This window comes from Melanerpes formicivorus, unplaced genomic scaffold, assembly GCF_026170545.1.
Source record: "Melanerpes formicivorus ecotype bairdi unplaced genomic scaffold, bMelFor1.0.p_v2 SCAF_33, whole genome shotgun sequence".
Classification (NCBI taxonomy): domain Eukaryota; kingdom Metazoa; phylum Chordata; class Aves; order Piciformes; family Picidae; genus Melanerpes; species Melanerpes formicivorus.
Genome location: NW_027142385.1, coordinates 896452 through 918120, shown reverse-complemented (window position 1 = coordinate 918120; position 21669 = coordinate 896452). Strand labels below are relative to the sequence as shown.

The following is a 21669-nucleotide window of genomic DNA, read 5'->3' as shown; positions in this document are numbered from 1 at the left end:
AAACTGTGCCTTTTTTAAGTAGGTGGCAAACTGTGCTGGAAGCATTTGGTATGCAGAGTATTTTTATTCAGCTCCCTTTTTCTCTCACCTTTCATTGTTTTTCCCTTTGGAATATCTCCTGTAACGCTCCACTCATAAACCTCTTCAAAGAGAGGGCTGTATTTGAACAGCCTTGCCTGAAATCTGGTCTCAGTCAAAGGCCTCCGACGGGAAAATCACTCTCAGAGCCGAGACTCGTGGCCCCACGGCTGCTGCCACAGGTGTCGGCGGCTGCCTCGCAGGCAGAGCAGCGCTGCCGGCCACCTCTTTGGCTCTGACACTGAGGCCCCACTGCCTGGGTTATTGTTCCCCTCTTTACCCTATAAATGTAATAAACTGGGACTTAGCATCTTGCTTTTGACATGGAAGGTCCAAGAAAAGGTGGGTTTTTTTCACTCCTCCCAAGCTCCTTGTTCAGCTCCTGGGATGTTGGTGGTATTTTGGGAAAGAAGAGAATATTTGGGAAGCTGAATGCATGCTGAGGAAGCAATGGCTCTGTGGTTCAGCTCTCAAACTGTGTGATCTCTAGGGTGGGTGTTTCTAAAGCACAAATGAGGGTAAGTCTAATTCCCCCAGTCACAAAGATGCAGCTCCCAGTGCAGCCAGTGGATGCTGGCTTTTCTCTGAAAAGCTACAAACCCTCCACAGGGAAAATGCTTCAGACGTGTGACGAGCTGCCTGCGTCTGAACTACCTTCCCTTTGCATCAGGTAGTTTTAGCACAGAAACCAGTAATCAGCTGGGCTGCAAAGTACTTTTCCCCTCTTGGGTGGTCACTTCATTTCTGGGTGGCAGCAAAGCAGCAGATATTTTGAGCATGACTTGCCTGGCTGGTAACTGCTCAAAACTCTGTGCAGATCCCACTCTGTCTCAACTCCCTGCTCAGCAATAAATTTTTCTCCCAAACCTTAATCTTATCCCTCAATTCGGCACTCACATCCCTTGTGTTTCAGTCCTGTCCCCACCCCAGCAACATGTTGTGCCCTTAGCTCCACTCTTGATGGGGCTGGTTTGGGTCGGTCCCCTCCCAGCCACCTCACTTCCACTGCTCTGACACCTCTTGGGATTTTTCATCCTCTGCTTTCAAGCCCAGAGGCAGCAAGATAAAGTTTCCCAGGCAGGCTGTTGGAGGAGGAGAAGACCTATGCCATGCTGAGCGACCAGGCACTTCCAGCTCCATCCTCCCAGCTGGTGAGCCTGTGAGGCCAGCGAGCAAGCTGTGCTTGCCCTTGGGCTGCTCCTCCCAAGGAGGTGGAAAATCAGCCAGAGATAGGAATCTGTTCTTGGATACGACACTGAAGACAAGCTGCTGCCTGTCACCCTGCTCTTCTCTGCAGTGGTCATTTCAGCAGGGAGCCCTGTATGGACCCTCCATGCCCTACTCCACCCTTGGGCAGCAGAGCAGCTCACCTGCCCATGCTTCCCTCCCAGCAAGTGGCTGACAGGGACAATTGCAAAAGCACAGCGATAGAGCAGAGAACTTGTCCAAAAGAAGCACATTTAGGAAAACTACCTCTTCCCCAGTGCAGAAATTCACTTCTTCCACTTGCCAAGACATGTCCATTTCCCTTCCCCCGTGTTTCCAGCCAGGCCAGAGACAGCCAGCAGTAGTGAACTGATAAGAGATCTTTGGCTCAACCAAGGTAAAGAAGCCTCCAGCCAAAGCTGTCTTAGAAAGGACTGCTCCCTGCAGAGAGGTCTTCAGCACATGCACTGCAGTAGTGGGGACCTTCCTCAGGCAGGTGAACTGAATGATGTTATATGCTGAGCACAAGCTCCCTCAAGTTTTGGTATTTATTCCAATATACCAGACACTCAGCATAGCTGGATTTACAGCCTGATCTACACTCAAATCTTTAAGATAAGGTAAAGATCTCACATGGCAGAGGCCAAAAATTTTCTTTCCTTTCATTGGGAAACAAATTGAAACTCTATCTTGGTTAGAAAAGTACAAAAGGTTGTGCTGCTTTGAACCACAAGCTCCATCACTCCACTATCACTGTGGCCAGAAATGGCTGTTAAAGAAGCACATAAAGGGGATGTTTGGAGGGATCCTTCACCAGGCTCAGGCAGATTGTGGTTTAACTACTCCTGAGCCAGCAACACTGCATCCAGATCACTGTGTTTAAATGCCTCTGATGGAGCTAACCTCCATGAATACTTTTGTTCTCAATAATTCTCTGTGGAACACATCCTGTCCTTCAAATACACATTGTGCAAATAAGCACTTCCTCTCTTTGCATCGTGCTTCCAGGTAATTACTATTTCATCCTCTCACTGCTGTGTGATAAGAACCAGTGGACTGCACTTTCTTAATCATCCTCTCTGCATTAAATGGTTTAGAAATCTCTGCCACTCATTCTGCCTGTTGTCTCTTCTGCAAGATTTGCAGGTCCTGGCCTGTATGTTCTCTGCACATCCACTCAGCCCTGCTCCACACCCTTCTCTGTCCCACTCTGTCCCTTTGGAAATGGGATGGTCATCACTGAGCCACGTGCCTGTGGGTACACATGGATCCAAGTGCAGACCTATGATGATGCTTTTGTTTTGCTCTCTGTTCTGTTCTTAACAACTCCTAACCTGTAGTTTCCTTTTTTGTCACGAGGATGGATATCAGGATGGGCAAATAGAGCCTTCTCAGATTTCTGTGTGAAGGCCTCCTGAGTGGTAGGTGCAGCTCTGCTGATGAATACACCCCAGAGTTTTGGAGGGAGCCAGCCAGCTTTTGCCTGTGGATCAGCTGGAGTGCATTTACAGTAATAATCAAGGAACTCTTAGGACTACTTTATTCAAGAACCTGTCTTGCAGAGGTATAAGATGGGTTATAATGGGAAACACACATGCAAATCAAGAGAAAACTTCAAAATGAGCCACAAGAACTTAGTGCCTACAGTGAGCTGATGTCTTCAGTCCTTCTGAGACCTTGGATCTCCCCCTGTTCTACTAAAAATACCATTTTCCCAGACACAAAACAGAACTCACCAAGGAGTTCCCAGTGAAAAGAGGAAGTGGCATCCCTACCTTTTTGGTCTTGACTGTTGAGGCACAGCAGTCCCCACCATCGTAGTTGCAGAAGGCCCGGTTGTTGATGGAGTCACAGTAGTTGTCCCCCATGAAAGGCTGAAAAAGGAAAAAGCAGAGAAAGGCTGAGAACGTGGACGTGCATAAAAGCTGTAACAATATGTCAGAAGGAAAATATGAAGCCATGAAGGAGCCTTGTAGTTTGTGACATTGACAACTGCCCTGAAAATCAGGAGATAATTATTCTCTTCTCCCTTCAAGGCAGACAGGAAAAAAAAAAGGACACTAGATGGACGGGAAATGAGCCCTTGTTGGTTCTTCACATCCCACATATGATGATGCTTCAGGAATACTAATTTGACTAGGCCCTGAGACAGCACCAAGACATCTAAAACTGTGGCACTTTTTGATAATTTTAAGCTAACCTTCCAAAACTATGTGGGCTAAGAAGCAGGTTATGTATAGCAGCAAAACTGGCTTGCTTTTAATAGCTGTACTTTCCACCACAGATCTCCTTGCTAAAGAATCACAGAATGGTTTGGGTTGGAAGGGACCTTGAAGATCATCTAGTTCAAACCCTCCTGCTTGAGCAGGGACACCTCCTACTAGACCAGCTTGCTCAAGGCCCCATCCAGCTTGGCTTTGAACACTTCCAGGATTGGAGCCTCTAGAACTTCTCTGGGAAACCTATTCCAGTGCCTCATTACCCTCACAGGGAAGAATTTCTTCCTAATGTCTGATCTAAATCAAGCCTTGTCCAGTTTGAAGCTATTGCTCCTCATCCTGTGACTACAACCCTTTGTAAAAAGTTCTCCTGTAGCCCTCTTCAAATACTGGAAGGCAGATGTAAGGTTTGCCTGCAGCCTTCTCTTCTCCAGGCTGAACATCCCCAACTCTCATCCTGTCTTCAGAGCAGAGGTGCTCCAGCTGGTCATCTCTGTGTCCTCCTCTGGACCCACTCTAACAGTTCCATGTCCTTCTTGTGTTGGGAGTTTGAGATTTTGACACTTCTCCAGGCGGGATCTCATGAGAGCAGAGAAGAGGTGGAGAATCCCCCCTTCTACCTGCCGGGCACACTTCTTTTGATGCGGCCCAGGATATGGTTGGCAACAAGTGTCAGCAACGAGGGCACAAAACATATGACAAAGGGAAAGGGAAGTGGCCTGAGCTCAGCACATGCTCATGTTCTCCAACCAGCAGTGAGTGCATGTGACCTTGGCCGTGACACATCATTTCCCCCTGCTCCACAGCTCAGAGCTGGGATAAGGGCAATTATCCGGAGGGACACTGTGGGGAGCTATTAAGTAAAATTCATAAATCACCTTGAAAAAGAAAGTGTGGTCACTACTCTGTGCAATGTGATCACTAGAATGTGCTGCACACTACCTGAATAATAATCACAACTCTGAGGAGAAGGCCTGAAGGCTGTTATTTCAGCACACATTGGAGCCCTCTTGGCCAGTAAGCACAGAAGTCTTGGAAGTCAAAACTGTGTCTGACACTACAAAAAAAAAACCCTGTGCAAGGCATGAGAATCCCAGACACCAAGGAAAGCTCAGAGAAATGGGTGCTCAGCAGAGAGCACTCTCACATCTCTGTTATGCTTCTTCCATGCCCAGGCTCATGGGATCATTCCCATCTCTTCTGCTCTTTGGAAAATGCATTTATTCTGCACTGAGAAAAAGACATCAGGAACTTCCCTAGAAGAAGGCATCATTGCAGAGTGGGTGGGGAGGCTGGTAGAGGTTTTCTGAAAGGATCTGGCACCAATTCCAGTAGCAGAATCACCCTGATGATAGACACCTGAAGACCCGGGTGCTGTGTCCAGACAGTGCCATGGCCCTGCTCATCCCTATGGAAACAGACCCTGTGGAGTGGTGGAGCCACAGACTTCTACTGATGTTGTGCAAATTTAAATTCTTCTGTCAGGGTATGGGAAATCCAGGCACTGATAACAACACTGGGCCTCAGCAGGACTACCAGGAGGTGACTGACTCATTGCATGTCACTTGTTTAGCTACAAATGCTGACAAGGAAATCAGAGCTACATGGTGAGGCTCTGGTCCTTGTGACCTGGCTTAACTTTATAGATTTCCATAGAGAACAACTTATTTATGTGGGCAAAGACTTTGATTTACCAGTTTGATTTCCCAATTTAATTAATATGCTAAGAGTTAAAAGAGAAGGATTATAAGAATTATTTTGATGCCAACCTGGTCATACTCAAAACTGTAACCTTTGCCCAAACTCCCAGGACATTTTGTAGGCTTCTCCATGCTTCCCTTGTATTGCCTGGCCATGCCTTGTCAAGAATGGCTTGACTTTAATTTTCCATGCCTATGCCTGTACCCTACACCTGTGAATAGTGGAAAATCAGTAAAAGAAACTTGTGGAAGAATTTGCCTTTCACTGGCACAGAGTAGGCAAGGCAGTCCTTTGGAAGAGAAGAATGAGACAAAGAGCGTCCCTTCTGATTTGGTACCAAACTCCTTCTTTGGGAGACTTTGGAGGCCTGGTTGTGGAAGGTGAGTTCTCTTCACACATATCTTTGTGCTCCTATATTTTATGGAGGACTATACAGGCAGGCCAGAGGGACTTGTTTTTCTACTGAAACACCCAAAGTGAGCTGCTGAGAAGTGCGGGGCTGACTCCTCAGCCTCTGTTCCTGCCACTAGGGAGCGACAAGGAATCACCTTGCAGCAGCACTGGGGGTTCCCACGGATGCCAAGAGCACAAAAATGCCCCACTGACAGCTTCCAGGTCAGGGAATCCTCCCGAACGCTAAGGACAATGATACACCAGGGACTGGATCAGCCCAATGGCCAGGGGTCATTGACCTACTGCCTTATTAGTCCCTGTTTCCACAGTCGTGAAAAGCACCTTGGTGAAGACAGCATTTCTCCTGCGATCCTCATGCCAGAGAACAAGCTCTGGCCCATCCGTGGATCCTGGAAGCGTCATGCTCTAAAAATGATGCTAGAGGCCATTATCAATTGTCTGGGCAAAGCCTTCTGAGATGATAGATTGTGATGTGATGCTGTGACACTGCTGAATGAACGATGAGAAGAAGAAAGTTCCTATTGATGTGGAGGGGTCTGGCAATTAACAATGATGGAAAGGAAGATGATGCTGAGCAAAAACATGTCTGCAATAATGGCTTCTGGTAAATTATTACATCATTGCAAAGTTTGCCTCAGTAACAACTATCCTTAAACAGCAGGAGAATGGTTACCCAGTGGTGTATCAGCACCTGAATGGCATTTCATAATGGCCATGGGATGTTATTTTAGCTCTCTGTGGAGAATAGGGGCGCCCAGCCAGCCTGCATGAATGCAATGCGTGAGATGGTTCCTGACATTCACAGCACTGACAGCAGAATGCTTTTCATTTAGGGAACAACTAGACAGAAACTATTACATTGTTGGAGAGTTATTACCCTCTTGGGCCCGACATTTGTATGCGAAGGAAACCTGTCTTTCACTTCAAGACAAATCACATGGCGCACAGCAATGTGGTCTAGAGCTTCGTGTCAGATTTAGGAATTCTGTGCCATGTTCTGCCACTCTGGGCAAATAACTTCACTGAGCTTGTAAAATTGGGTTACTGGGTGCTGAGAGCACAGACAGTGCCGCAGAAAGTCAGGAGATGTGGGGGTCAAGACACTGCTTCCCCACTGCCTGTCCCTGTAAACAAAGCAGCAGCTATTCCTCTGCCTGTGAGCTGCCCCACTTCTAAAATGGGCACGAAGCTTCCCAGCCTTACAGAGGTTCCACAAGGACCAACTTGCCATGGGTGAGTCACTCAGGGACAATTATGATGGAAAACACATGAGCACCATGACCCAGAGAGAGGTGTTCCAGTCCTGTTTAACCAGGGGAAGCATCTTAAGACTTCTGAGATTTTTCAAAGGCTGTTTCCAGCAGAAACAACATCCTTCATAATAATTGCTGCCTTCAGGTAAGACACAAGACTGTAAAAAAAGCATCACAGATGAAATTTAAGTGCTTTTTTTTCTGGTTCAGATGGAGGTGCACAGTAGAGGGATGTGTGCTTTGCTCACTGTCCAGCTGCGCTGTCTACTCAGTGATGTCATTTCTGCCTTGGCTTTCCAAAAGTTCATCTGAACACACCAAAGCCCAAAGCCTAGCTGGCTTTGGAAAGAAGTAGCCCTCTAATAACATGTCTAAATCAAGGAAAAAACAACTGAAGGTTTTTGCTACTTCCCAGAAATTCCCAGATGCTGGGAAAATTTGATTTTCTACTAGTGTTGCTGAGCTACTTGATTGTTTAACTCCTGTGAGAGTCACCCAGGCACCGGCTCTATAAACCCACCAGTTTCACCAGTGAGTGTCAGAACTGATGCAGGGGATCTCAGTCTGCTTGATAGGACATTCAGGGCCAAAGTCTGTTTGCCCCACTTGAACAACAGCATTTAGAGCCCAGGTGACTGCAGTGAGTGTTACCATAGCATTTAGGAGGGCAAGCACAGACCATCTGAACTCACACCAAAGCTCACCTCGCAGCCTTTGACACAATGGATCAGGGAAGGGTGAGGATACCACTTGAGTCCTGCTGTGCAGACAACGCTCTGGAGGGAAGAAAGAAAAGAGAAAACCCAACAGGTTAAGACAAAGAAATCAGTGTACAGAAAGTCAGTGTGCTGGCTCCTATGCCTCTCCTGTACTTAACCAATGAAGTTCAGTTCCTAACACCTCTTGTGTTCTCAGGGCCTGGCTGTCCTCCAGGTATTTACAAGAAGTGTTGGACTTCACACTTGCAATAACAGAACATTTGAGATTAAAATAATATTTAAGGTTCTCCTTAAATGTCATGTCCAATATTTCACTCATGGTGGGGGAACGTGGCAGGGAAAGGCAAAGGCACAGGTCCCCTGTCTTGCTCTTGGATAGGGGGAAGAATTAATTCTAGGAATTAATTGAGGGACTTCTTTAGTGCTGCTAAACATTGTTCTCTTTTGCTAGCCATCGTATCTGTGCTGCTTCTCAGTTGCACCATGTGATAGGACAAGGGGGTCACAGTACACTGGAACAGGCTCCCCAGAGAGGTTGTGGAGTCTCCTTCTCTGGAGACTTTCAAGACCCATCTGGATGCATTCCTGTGTGACCTGTACTAGATTCTATGGTCCTGCTCTGGTAGGGGGGGGTGGACTCGATGATCTTTGGAGGTCCCTTCCAACCCCTCACTTCCTATGATCCTGTGAAGGTAAATTTCAGATGCATTTTCACATTATCCTTTAGATGTTAAGTGGAAGTGTATCCCACTACATGCCTTCAGAATAACCCCTAGGAAGGACAACACCTGCTGGATTATGTGAGCCTTATCATTTCTGTATTTATAATAAAGTCTGAAGTGTCTCCTTTGGGGCAACAATGATGAGCAGCCTGCTCAGTGATGACATGCCATTGGCAGGGGGTGTCAAGTGCAGCCATTGTATGCCTGTAGACATGGAAACATAGATTTCAAGAGTGGATGACAAGTTTGGCCCCTCAGTGGAGATGGTGGCTCAGTGCCATGGAGGGCTAGGAGACAGGGCTCCCGCCCATCCACCAGGACATCAGGTGCAACGTTCACCTCAGGTTACTGTCCACGGATGGAGCACTACCACATTCATTTGGGCAAGGTGAACACAGAGGTGCTCACCCCAAGCCAGGGTCAGGGTTGGATGGAGGCCTGGGGAAGGAAGGGATTAACACTGGGGAAGAACTGCCACACAAGCCATCCCTTCCCCGGCTTATTTGAGGGCTAATTTCACCCATCTGCGGGGGAACCTCAGCATGTTTTTACAGTTCCTGTCACTTGAGGCTTACCTGCCGTGTGCTAGCAAAGGGACTTTTATACTATCTGACTGGGGCTGTTTATCTTTCCGATGCTCTCGGATTTTCCACCGTTAGTCAAGCCCTGCCTGCCCCACCTGCCTCGCAACAGGGCCTGTCTGTGTGCGGAGCGGCGGCCGGGCGCGGCGGCAGGACCTTGTTTATCCCCCGGGAGGGAGGCTGCAAGGTGCGGGGGCCCTGTGGTGTCAGACCTTCCCCCAGCATGCTCTTGACAGACAGCTGGAGATTTCCAGGCTGCTGCCTGCCACGAATGGTGAGAGATTTTCTTTCCCCCTCCCCTCTCTTCTGTTTACTGCACTTCAGAGGGAAAAGAAAGGAAGCTTTTCTGGGTTTCAAAATAAACAAGGCCAGTCAACAGATGAAGAGGGGGGAGCAGAAAGGAAGCAGTTTGAGAGTGCTTGAACTCAAGAATTAAACCAAAGTAGAACAACTCAGGAGTTTGCCTCCTGTACCCAAGGCCAGCCAGCCAATCTGTAGAAGTGCACTTCCAAAGAGCATCTCACATTCCCCTGGGTGAGAAGCATCAATATTTACAAAACCTCTTGATATGTGTGAATGTGTGTGAGCATGTGGAGCTAACAAAAGGAGCCCAAGAGCTCTGAAGCAGGCTCTTAAGAAAGGGTGTTTACAAGTGAGAGTTAATCCCTCATAGAAGATGCACGGACCACTTTCCCAGCCCTCCCAGTATGAAAACCCCAGCACCTTCCCTTAGAGGAATTAATGGTAGGTGAAGTCTCTGCTAGGACAGTGTTCTCCTTGCAGCTCTCACTCAAGGTCATCCTCAGTGCCAAGGGCTGCACAGCCTTGGACTGGACATCCTCCAGAGAGAGGGAGTGTAGCCCCAGGCAGCTCTTCATAGCATAGGAAAGGCAGTTCACCTGGTGCTAGACTAATCACTGGGTCAGTGGAACATTCCCATCGCTTTTGAGTGGCAGTTCCAGTCACTTCACCTTCTCCTTGGATGCTACTTTGCTAACACAGACAATTAGAGACATTCTACTTGAATTCAATCCTGGGATGAATTTGGGATGGCTTTCAACAAGTCCAAGTGCCGAGTGCTGCACTTTGGCTATGGCAATCCCATGCAGAGCTATAGGCTGGGGTCGGAGTGGCTGGAGAGCTCCCAGACAGAGAGGGACCTGGGTGTGCTGATCGACAGCCACCTGAATATGAGCCAGCAGTGTGCTCAGGTGGCCAGGAGGGCCAATGGCATTCTGGCCTGCATTAGGAATAGTGTGGCCAGCAGGAGCAGGGAGGTCATAGTGCCCCTGTACTCTGCTCTGGTTAGGCTGCACCTTGAGTACTGTGTCCAGTTCTGGGCTCCTCAGTTTAAGAAGGACATTGAGACACTTGAGCGTGTCCAGAGAAGGGCAACAAGGCTGGGGAGAGGCCTTGAACACAAGCCCTATGAGGAGAGGCTGAGGGAGCTGGGATTGTTTAGCCTGGAGAAGAGGAGGCTCAGGGGTGACCTTATTGCCCTCTACAACTACCTGAAGGGTGGTTGTAGCCAGGAGGGAGTTGGCCTCTTCTCCCAGGCAACCAGCACCAGAACAAGGGGACACGGTCTCAAGCTGCGCCAGGGGAGGTTCAGACTCGAGGTGAGGAGGAAGTTCTTCACCGAGCGAGTCATTCGGCATTGGAATGGGCTGCCCAGGGAGGTGGTTGAGTCATCAACCCTGGAGGCGTTCAAGGGGAGATTGGACGTGGCACTTGGTGCCATGGTCTAGTCATGGGGTCTGCGGTGTCAGGTTGGACTCGATGATCCTCGAGGTCCTTTCCAACCTAAGTGATACTGTGATACTGTGTGATACTGCTAACATTCACAGAGCTAGAAGCAGAGTATGCTCAGGGTGTGTTCCTCAGCCATGGTCCTGGTTCTTCTCGCTGTTTTCCCAGACCCTGAATTCCCACTACCCAGCCTGTTCATACCCTCAGGCTGCTGCTGTGGTGTGTGCAGTGCAATGGGATGGGAGAGGGTGTGTGGGCAGAAGCAAAGACTGAGTTGGAAAATTGAGAAATCTGGGATGATTTGGGTTGCTGGGCATAGTTCCTGCCTCTTGTGATCCAAACAGGCACATAAATGCCATAAGAATACAAAATGCTAGCATGGTGGGGGTTGGAAGGGACCTCTGGAAACCATCTAGTCCTAAGCTAATGCAGGGTCACCCAAGATCACAATGTCCAGAAGGGTCTGGAATCTCTCCAGAGAAGGAGACTCCACAACCTCTCTGGGCAGCTTGATCCAGGGCTCCAGCACCCTCACAGCAAAGATTTTCCTCAAGGTCAGATAGAACCTCTCAGGTTCCAGTTTGTACCTGTTGCCCCTTGTCCTGTCACTGGGCACCAGTGGAAAGAGCTTGGCCCCATCCTCTTGCCCCTGCCCTTTAGCTATTGATCAGCATTGAGATGATCCTCTGCCAGGATGCTCTTCTCCAGGCTAAACATCCCGAAGTCCCTAATGCTTTCCTTACCACCAAGATGCTCCAGTCCCCTCAGCATCTTCAAAGCCCTTTACGGCCACTCTCACCCTGTGGTGAGGGTGCCCTGTGCATGGGGCAGCTGAACTCAATGTATAAAAAGCAAGCAAGAAAGGGTACAGGCATCACTGCTGTATGACATGACCATGGTCCCAGTGGCATCACAGGTGGAGTCACGAGGCCATAAAGGATGTTGATGGAAAGACCACATCTGACTCGTGCCAGGTGATGTACAGGGATAAAGCCCATCTGGTGCTGCCTCTGCGAGCCCCATCCCTTCCCCGTGCTGCCAGGTGCCCCAAGCTGCTGCAGTGACATATGCTGCCTTCCCAGCTCCTCTCCTGCATCAGCTTCTGCAGCACAGCTGGTCTCCTGCCCAGGCCATGCTGCACAGCCAGGTCTATTGACTTGGGTCCTATCCCTACCCCAGAAACGCCACATCTGTGGTTCAGTGGCTGTGACTCCATATGCTTCCAAGGGAGAGGAAGCTGGGATGAACTCTCACAGTAGGCAACCAAGAGCCAAGAAAGCAAATCAAGCTGTCATTTTCTCCTTGTGAGGGACAACCTTGTGCCTCCAGTCACTGTACTTCCTTCCCATGGTGGGACTAACACAATGATGTCATCAGTTTGTGGGCTTTGGAGGGGATTAGGTTTCCCCAAGGGAGGCCAGTGAAGATCTGTCCCTACCTTAGATGGGTCAAGTGTCTCCCACAGTTAAAGCCCAAGGACTGGCATCTAGTGATCTCAGCTAACTCCTGAGGCACTAAATGAACATGACAATTAACCATGAGCTTAACATGGCATTGGTGAGGGGCTTAACCAATGCTGCCAGAAGGAGGGAGACATGGCACTGGTGAAACATTTTACCACTTCATGACTCAGTTTCTCTGCCTGGAAAACAGGCCCCACACCCACTGAAAAGGGTAATGGAAAGGAAAGAAGAAAACTTCAAAGCTTAAATGGATAGAGGAATATTTAAAGAGAACTCCCATTAATTACCAATGGACATCCAAACTTCCAGGGCTTGCAATGGCTGTGGGAAAATACACCAGTGGCAGCAGGGCAGTGTCCAGGTTTGCAGAGGGGCCATGGCTACCCCCAGCCCCACTGGTAGGCAGAGCCAGGTTTGCTGGCCCTTTCCAGGCTATCCCAGGCATGCACATGCTTGCACAGTATTCATAGAATCACAGAAGGGCTTGCTTTGGAAAGGACCTTTAAAGGTCATCTAGTCCAACCCCTATGCAAGGATATCCCCAACTAAATCAGGCTGCTTAGAGCTCTATCAAGCTTGACCTTGAATGTCTCCAGGGATGGAGCCTCCACCACCTCCCTGGGCAACCTGTTCCAGTGTTCCACCACCCTCATAGTAAAGAACTTCTTTCTAATGTCCAATCTAATTCTGCCCTGCTCTAGTTTGAAACCATTGCTCCTTGTCCTAGTGCTGCATTCAGCTTGTTCCTGCTCAGCACAAAGCCAAGTACTCCCATTCAGACAACCTAAGAAATTAGGTGCCTGCCCTGTATCTCTGCAGTCAGTGGGAAATTGCTGTCAAGCTGTCTTTCCGAGGTATCTCACTTTTTTCTCTCCACTGCCCACAGAGTCAGTCTTGGCAGCTCTATCTAGAGGTGTCTTCAACAGCTCACTGCCCCTCGCACACGCACGGGAAATGAGGAATGGTGGGAACAGGGATGGTTGCTGTGCTCACAGACACACAGAAGATGCCAGGTGAATTGTTTTGAGGTTGTTCTGCTTTTGTTTCTTGGTTGTTGTTTTTTTCCCTGCTGAAAATGCTGATCTGGAAGGCGCTGCCAGCTTACACTGATTTCAACAAGCTGTTCCAGCCCCAACAAAGCAACTCAGCCTAAACCAGTCCTGAAGTACACAGGAATATTTAGACACTTTTTGACATGACTGCTGCTGCTGTCGTTGTTCTTTTGAGAGGATGTTTAATTTCTAGGGTTGTGGGGTTTGGTTTGTTGGGTTTTTTGGTGGTTTGTTTTGGTTTGGGGTTTTTGTTTGTTTTCTTTTTCATTGTCATTAACCCAAAAGTTGAAAAAACATCCTTGGAGGTGAAACTCTCTGTTAGGTTCAAACCAACATGTTGTTTTCTGCAGGTTGTTTTGCTTCACCAACAATCACAACAACAGCAGCAAAGTCATTTGGATTAGGAGAAAACTTTTTTTGTCCCCCTTTTTTTTTTCATTCTTAATGTGACAGAACTCCCAGCAAACTGAAAAAAAACCCAAGTGCTTTGCACAGCTCTGCTCTAAACAACCCCCAGAGGAGGGTGGTTCCCTCTTCCCACTTTGCTTCTGTAACAGCTGTTGCTTGAGCAGCTACAAACAAATATATGTGGGCTGGGGTTTTTTTGTTTTGTTGGGGTTTCTGTTCGGTTTTTCCCCCTTGCTGGCTCTCCCTATCTTTTATCTGTGCCTGTCCTCTCCAAGGTAGGCTCCAGAGATCTGTCCTGCCTTTATCTGCTTCTCATACTGCGCTCATTTGTACACTACTTGTGCCTGGAATTAAGTAACTAAAAGTGTTTCCTTTGCGTCATTCAAGTACTTGGAGATCCACAAAGACTTCGCCGTGTAAATGCAACCAGCTGCTCCCTTTCCCCGTATGGCACAGCAGCAAGCTGTCACTGACCATAAACAGAGACACGTATTATTAATGATACACAACACATTGCCATGGGGACCTTCCCCTGAGGCACTTCCAGTCCCATCTCTCCAGTGTCTCCCCATTCCCACCAGCAGCAGCGTTGCCCCCAGTGGCACCCCACAAGGCACGGTTCCCTGGGGCTGACATCCCCTTATCTGGAGAGTTGAATAAGATGGATGTTTTACAGCTACCAAATACATCCCCTCCAGCATGTCTCAGCATCATCCTGCTGGCCTCCTAAAGACTCCCCGGATCTCCCAACACAAGTTTTCAAGCCCAAATTTCACTCTCCAGTTACAAAGTGTTTGTGGGGTCAAACATATCTGCTCACAGCTGAAAGCTCTTGCAAGATCCTCACCACTGGGGTGAAAAAAAAGAGCGGTCTTATTTACCATTGCACTCTTGGAAGCCAAGATTTCTCCTCCATCCTTCACTTCCCTCATCTCCCCCTTTACTACCCTGTTTTCCCTGCTGCCTAATGAGCCCTCCAGAGACCTGCAGGTATAAAACTCGTTACAGCTCCCTCTGTGTACCCACATCAATAAAAGAAGGAGCACAGCAGAGGACGGGAGGGAAGCTGTCACTTTATTTCACCATGAATTACAAAACCACTTTAAAGCTGAGCACTTGGGAAAGGGCCAGTGAGAAATGGTCCCTAATACAGAGATAGGGCTTTTCTTTATGTCTCATGCCAGAAACTTGGCAAAGCCAAGGCTTAGGCAGTAATATAATCTTGGCATCTGGGGTGAATGGGAAGTTGGGAAGGACACTGTGGGCTGGTCCATATTTTCTGGATGTAGATTCCCCAGCCCTGCTCCATGTATTACAGGGAAGTGTAAAGTGGTGGAGACTTTGGGAGCAGCTCTCTATCCACAGCCAGGCCAGACTGCAAGAATGTCAAACCCTTGGTATACATTTAGGCATGTAGAGAATCAAATAGACTGTCAAAGCTGCTCAGGACATGCTGGAGCTGTGTTGGCTGCTTGTTCTCCTCCTAAATGGAGTTCAAGTGTGTAAAACAGAGTCCAGCAAAGCCAGAGCCAAGTATGTAAAAGGCAGCAGTGTTTGCACCAGCTCCACCAGCAACCTGCACCCTGCTGACATGTGGTGTGCCAGCATCTTCCAACAGAGAATCAAAGAATAGTTTCAGTTGGAAAAGACCTCTAAGATCACCAAGTCAAATGGCTACCTAACACCACCTAACACCACCATGGCCATAAATTTACATCCTGAAATGCACCAGATCAACATCTACAGCCCTGCAGGAACACTACATAGGCACAAAGACCTGGTTACACATGTTTTGTTACTCCTAGGCAGGAGGACACATTTGTGCAGCCATGTAAGAATGAGGGTTTTCAGAAAGAGGTAAGTGAGTGTGTTTCCCACTGGTATCCAAGTGTTTCCCATTGGCACCCCAGTGTCTCCCACTGGTATCCAAGTGTTTCCCATTGACATCCAAGTGTTTCCTATTGACACCCAAGTATTTCCCACAGGTATCCAGCCATAGGCATGAAACACAGCAGCTATGTGCTGCGAGTGGCATGTGTGTGCAGGGGTGAGGGCATGTGCAAGCTGATGTACATGGGTAGGCATGTCTCCATCAGGGCTGGAGAACACCCAAGACAGAGTTGTATGAGTGGTTAATGCTGTCTGTGTGTTTGCAGCAGGCAGGAGGAAGAAGTGGTGACCTCTGGAAGGGGCTGTGCTGAGCTGGCATCTCTTGCATGCGGGCGAAGGGGCGGGGGGAGGACTCAGCCAGCTCTGCTCGTTTGGGAAATGAAATACCCTCTGTATCAGCTTCTTTTCTCATCCAAAAGCAGTGCTGAAAAATCCATCCCTGACACCCAAAGAATGTAAAACACTGAACAGGAGGAAGAAAATAAAGCCTGAACAGTGCCCTTTCCCTCACTGTCTGTCACATCTTCCTAAGTAATTAACCATATTTCCAGATCAGACCCACTTAGGTGCAGGGTGGATCTGAACCCACTAATCTGGGGGTTTTACCTTGAACTGACTTTCACTGGGAAGCCACAGAGGGAAAACCACTTGGAGAGAAAGTCACCACAATACCAGAACATGCAAAGAGACCACAAAAGTCAGGAATTCTCTCCTAAAGAGCAGAACTCCTCATGTAGCCCCTCAGTGAAAAAAACAGGGGTAAGGCTGTTCACTCACTGAACATAAGGACACAGGGGATACAGTCAGTGAACTCATCAGGCACTGACCTTCACTCTCTGAGGGTTCATCCAGTGCTGGATGTCTTGCACGGTCTCGTTGATGCGCAGGAGGATGGGCTCGTGACTGTGATCCAGACATGAGGTGGTACACTCCGTGCCTGCACGAAACACAGAGAGGATAAAGCTAAAGGATAAAGCAAGCAGCTTCTGACCCTTTCAGCATCCTTCCAGCTGAAGGACAGGATTAGGGCTCGTTTTTCCTAAATTGCAATTAGCAGTCAACCATAACTATCACATATCTTCTAGGCACACATGAACTGCTGAATACAACCCTGCCTCTCGGCAGGAGCTGGTGAGGGTGGCAGATATTCCGGGGCCTTTTTGTACCAGCCGCATTTCCAGGTATTCCTCTGGCTATTAACTGCAAGAAGGGGGTCAGGTTTTGTGCTTTCAGATCACCGAGGAAATGCGAAGGTTTTCCCATTTCACCTCCTCTTTCAAGCAGGGGGACTGATTTAGCAGAGGCTGTCGAATTCAGCTTACCTATGACACGACCAAAACCTGCCGTTTGATCTGCCCCATTTACAGACCTTCAATAATAACCTATTGGAGGGTGACCAAGACTAATGATGTTGCAGTCGAGCTATCACCTAAGTCCCAGAGCCGATGCGAAGTACGCAGAGGTAATGATGGCTTTGTTCACACATAAACCTGCTTTTGCTCTGATTAACTGTCATGCCCAGTGGGAATCCTGTCCTTTCTTTATTAAAACATGCTGCGCTACTCTGCAGCAATATCCCAGAGCCCTGTAGTGACACAACCGTAAGCCCCAGTGTGTTGGACCATTACCATTTCCCCCCTGGAAAATCACTCTTGAATGGCACAGCTGCTGCAAACATGTCATTAGGATTTCTGCACTCCAGTCAGCACTAGGGGAGGAATTAATCTCTGCACTGGTTTGGAGAGCTTGAACCTTTGGCTCAACACACACCTCAGCCTGGAAGGGCAGATTAGGTGTCTGAGGAATTACCAAAGGTGTGTGGGATTCATGGTGACCATGACTGGATGCTATTATTTTTCCCACCTGCTTCTGCCTTCCCACATGGAGGAGTCAGCAGGAGCAAAGCAGACCTGGGGTGTTGAGCCAACAAGACAGGGAAAGCTTGGGGTTCATTCTGCTTTCCCACTACACATGGCAGTGGCTCCACAGACCTGCTGGGTGAGGCACATTGACACCAGCCCCACTGTGAGTGAGTGTCAGGAGAGCTCCTTCTCAGGAGGACAGCTATCAGGCTTTTGAAAACACAAAGAAGAGAAGAAAACCCCAACAGCTTGATCCTGAAAGGTGGTGCTGGGTGAACCTAACAAAGTGTGTGGTATGTCTCCATCTGCTGAGGATAAGAGCCAACGGCTGCTGTGCCCTCTCTGAGCTCTTCCTCCCTCTCTGGCAAGAGCCACATTCTCATGGAGGACCTGGTCCATGAGTTCCTCACCTCCATGATGGCTGTGTGGTCCCATCCCAGAAACAGGCCCATCAGACCTTACATCTGGGATCAACACCTGCTGACAGTCATCCTGGGAGGGCTAGGAGAGGACCACGGGCTGGCAGGCGCCTACTACACAGACAGCTGCAGACCCTCCTGCTTCCAGCACTGAGATGCTCCCCTCCAAACCAGGAGTTGGTATTCCTTTCCTTGTTAAGCCCTGGTTGGGCCAGGAGGTAACCTCTTCTCAAGGGTAAAACTCCTTGCCACAATAAGAGTCACCGCAGCCTGCTCGCCTCTCGCTCTCCACCACACTGTTCACGCTTAGGGGAAGGAGAGGGTGGGAATTGTTTTGATATATGATCTGTAATTGGCATCATTACAGAGCGGTGATCTCATCCAGGTCGTGTTCTTCTCTCCGGGGAGGGAACACAAGGAGGCTCGCGGTCCCTCGCATGGCTGCGATATAATGAGGGACCCGCGCAAGGAGGAAATTTCTCCAAGTTCAAAGGGACGGGCGAAGGGAGGAGGGGGCTGGCAGGGCCTGGGAGTGGGGCTGCAGGAAGGGGCCTCACAGGTCTGTGTGGGCTGTAACCAGTGCAGCTCCTGCTACAGGAGACCCTTGCAGCCCTTGCAGCAGGGAGACCTCAAAAACAGGGGCTGAAAACACTACATAGAGCAGACAACTCAGTGTGTAGCCTGTCCCTCCTTCTGCCTGGGTGACACAAAACAAAGCTCAGCACAGGCAGTCATCATCTCTTGCAGAGTGACCAGGCAGCCCAGAAAGAAGAGGGAAAGAAGATCCTTACAACACCTCCTAAACATCTGTCATACCAAAGGGGATGCTCAGTTGCTCTCATATTCCTTCTGGAGAGACCTGAGTTATCCTGGTGAAGTGCTTCCCTGCCAGCTTCCTCCCTTTCAGCTTCTGAAGTGTGTGTGTGTGTGTGAGTGTGAGTGACATGGCCAAAGTGCAAGAGCAAATTTGCAAGAGCAAATGCAGGTATTTGGAAGTCTGGATGTGTCTCTGGTGTAGTCTGGTGTGCTGGCTGCCCGTTAAAACCAGCTGGCCAAGATGAGACACGATGAAACCGGAAGTGCAGAGAGAAGCAGGCAGAGAGCATGTTAGATGATGCCTCTCAAAGCTTCATGTTTCCTAAAAGCAGCTTCCTGAAAAGCCTCCTGCATCAGCCTTGCACTCAGGCAAACAGGCCTATAGGAGAAGGTGACTTCAAGGACTGCAGGCTTCTTCCCTCCTTCCTCTCATTCCCATCCTTTCCCTCATCTCCTGTCCCGCTACTCCCCATTCCCACCCAAGGTGCGCCCCATGGCGGATGCCCGGGCTGATGCCCACACACCTATTCCATAGCCGCCGGCACACTGCAGCTTCAGGTGGCTGTTGAGCTGTGTGGGCAGAGTGCACTGACCCTGCATCTCCCGGCAGAGGTGAAAGGAGCCGCTCCAGGTGCCATCCTTCCTGCAGTGAATCACGTTGCTGCCTCGGCCCTGGAATGACAGCAGGAGAGCAGGAGGATGGTCATCAAAACAACATCAAGGACAGGCTGAGAAGTGAGAAGTGGGCAGAGCTGAGTAAAGCTCTTCTGGAGCTGGAGGAGCCTCCAGTTGGGACTGCCAGCGCTGGTTGGGGCTGCTGCTGCTAGCCCGGGTTGGGACTGCTAGCCCGGGTTGGGACTGCTAGCCCGGGTTGGGACTGCTAGCCCGGGTTGGGACTGCCAGCCCTGGTTGGGACCGCTAGTTCTGGTTGAAACTGCCAGTGCTGGGGAGCAAGAAGGAGTATTCTTCAGAAGAATAATAAAACAATAGGCAACCTGCATTGCACACAAACACACACACAAGCATCTTCTGTTCAAGGCAGTGGTTTTCTGAGGCCCTTGGAAGGTCTCTACCTCAAACCAGACCCCCTCCAGTAGCAATAAAGGTGCTTTCACCCCATTTGCCTTCTTTGTTGTTGCAGAGAGGTTTGTGTTGCGTGCAGGCAACCTTTTTCCTCTTCCCATTTTCTAACCAGTTGCATCATCTTTGTCTCAAAAAAGAAAGAATTCCCAATGGCTGTCTGAGGGAGGAAGGAAAACAGGACATGAGCAGGGATGCTTAGCAGGGCAGAACGTGCTCTTTGGAGCTTGTCTGCCTTGAGTGACAGCAAGTGAAGAGGCTGAGACAGGCACGCACAGAGGCAGGTGGAAAGGAGAAAAAAAAAGCACCCTCTGGTGTGGGAATGGGCAAGGAATAGAATATGACATTTCTCTTATAGAAGAGGTTCTCTGTATGATGTTGGAGAATGAATACCAAAGTCCGAGGGGAAATATCATGCCCTTTAGAAACAACAAAGGAGTGCACAGGCAATCTTTTGTCAGATCTATCTCATGGCATTGGGGATTTCTGCACAAGCTGTTCTGCAGGATCTGTGAGCCTAACTGCTGTGGGGCAATGTGGGACATTCAACAGGAGGGTGTCTGGTGTGGCTGGGCTCCAAATCTCCCACAAGGACCACAATGGGTGGGAGAACCATGAAGGATCTCTGGTTCTCCTCACCAGTTTTACATGCCAGGCATGCTGCCTGCCATCTAACCCACCCTGCTCTTGGAGACTGTGCTGGCTATCACTGGGGATCCATTAGTGTGTTGGCAATGCTGGGACTCCAGCAGAGCTGCTGAACTTTCCTCAGGAGCTCTCCTTCATGACCCACACCAGCTGTAGTACAGGGATCGGTACTGTGAGGATGGTGAGACACTGGAATGGGTTGCCCAGAGAAGTTGTGGATGCCTCATCCCTGGAAATATTTAAGATCAGGCTGGATGAGGCTTTGAGTAACCAGGTCTAGTGAGAAGTGTCCCTTCCTATGGCAATGAGGGTGGAACTAGATGATCTTTAAGGTCCTTTCCAACTCAAGCCATTCTATGATTCTATGACCCACACAAGCCCCTGGTACTGGTGTGGAAGACTGTGCATCCTTCAGTGTTAGTCTTGTCCTTAATAGCCTAATGGTTATTTTTTGCTCAGCTTTGTGGATGAACACAACATTCAGTGAGATGCAAAGTGGTCATATCACCAGACTACTGCATGGGACCTGCTTCCCCTTCTCTAGACATCTGGCCATTGCCAGAAGTAATAAGGAAATCATATGAAAGGCTAATGGACCAGATGGACTCAGAGTGTGATCCAGCTTGGTGACTCTCACCTAAGGGCCAGTTTGGCAGAGACTGATTCATTTAGATCTGACTGTTCATATGATTTGTGCACAATACTCAGAAATGGAAGACCCTTGCTCTGGGTGCCAGGGGAGGTGTTGGCTCAAATGACCATCCTGTTCCTAGTGATTAAGAGATGCCATATGTACAGCTGAGTAATGATCCTTCAGCCCAGTGACAAACTAAGGAAGGGATGGCTAAGTGATAATTGAGCACAATTTGCTGCTTTAGCAACTGTGGTGCACTTCCATGGCAATTTGCATGCCAGGGTTCAAGCTCAATTATTAAAGGTGAGCCATGAAACCTGATTAATGTTCCTGGAGCTGGCTGTGCTTGAGGATACTATTGCACTGTTTTTGCAACATACTCAGAGATCCCAGGATATCCATTGCTATAGTAACATACTGTCCATCACTCCCTGACCTGCAAAATCTCTTGTGAAAATCCCTGCTGGGTTTCTTGCCTGGATGCAACGTGCATTATCGCCTTATATAGCTGAGAGAGACTTAGTGGGGTTTAATCCTTAAATAATTAACACCTCTCAAGTGGTTCTGGCTTGTGCCAGGAGTCCTCCCTCTTTTTCTGTAGCCTATTTTCTGGGATATCTGGAAATACCTTTCTCTGCAAATCTCTTTCTCAAGATGTTATCTGCTGCTTTGCTCAAGGTGCTTTTGCAGCTCAGCAGTCACTGCACTCCTCTTTACAGTGAATGGAGACATAGGTGTACCTCTCACTTCCCAGA

General features: G+C 48.9%; 1 protein-coding gene across 1 annotated transcript in view; it reads right to left on the bottom strand.

The window, feature by feature from the left end:
* Nucleotides 1-21669, bottom strand: part of PAPPA (pappalysin 1) — a 210725-nt gene that overhangs the window by 13109 nt on the left and 175947 nt on the right. The window contains exons 18-21 of the mRNA XM_068155635.1: nucleotides 19077-19224; nucleotides 16283-16392; nucleotides 7576-7647; nucleotides 3060-3158 (exon numbers count right to left, since the gene is read on the bottom strand). Coding sequence (XP_068011736.1) covers nucleotides 3060-3158; nucleotides 7576-7647; nucleotides 16283-16392; nucleotides 19077-19224 — 429 coding nt within the window. The remainder of the gene's footprint in view (nucleotides 1-3059; nucleotides 3159-7575; nucleotides 7648-16282; nucleotides 16393-19076; nucleotides 19225-21669) is intronic.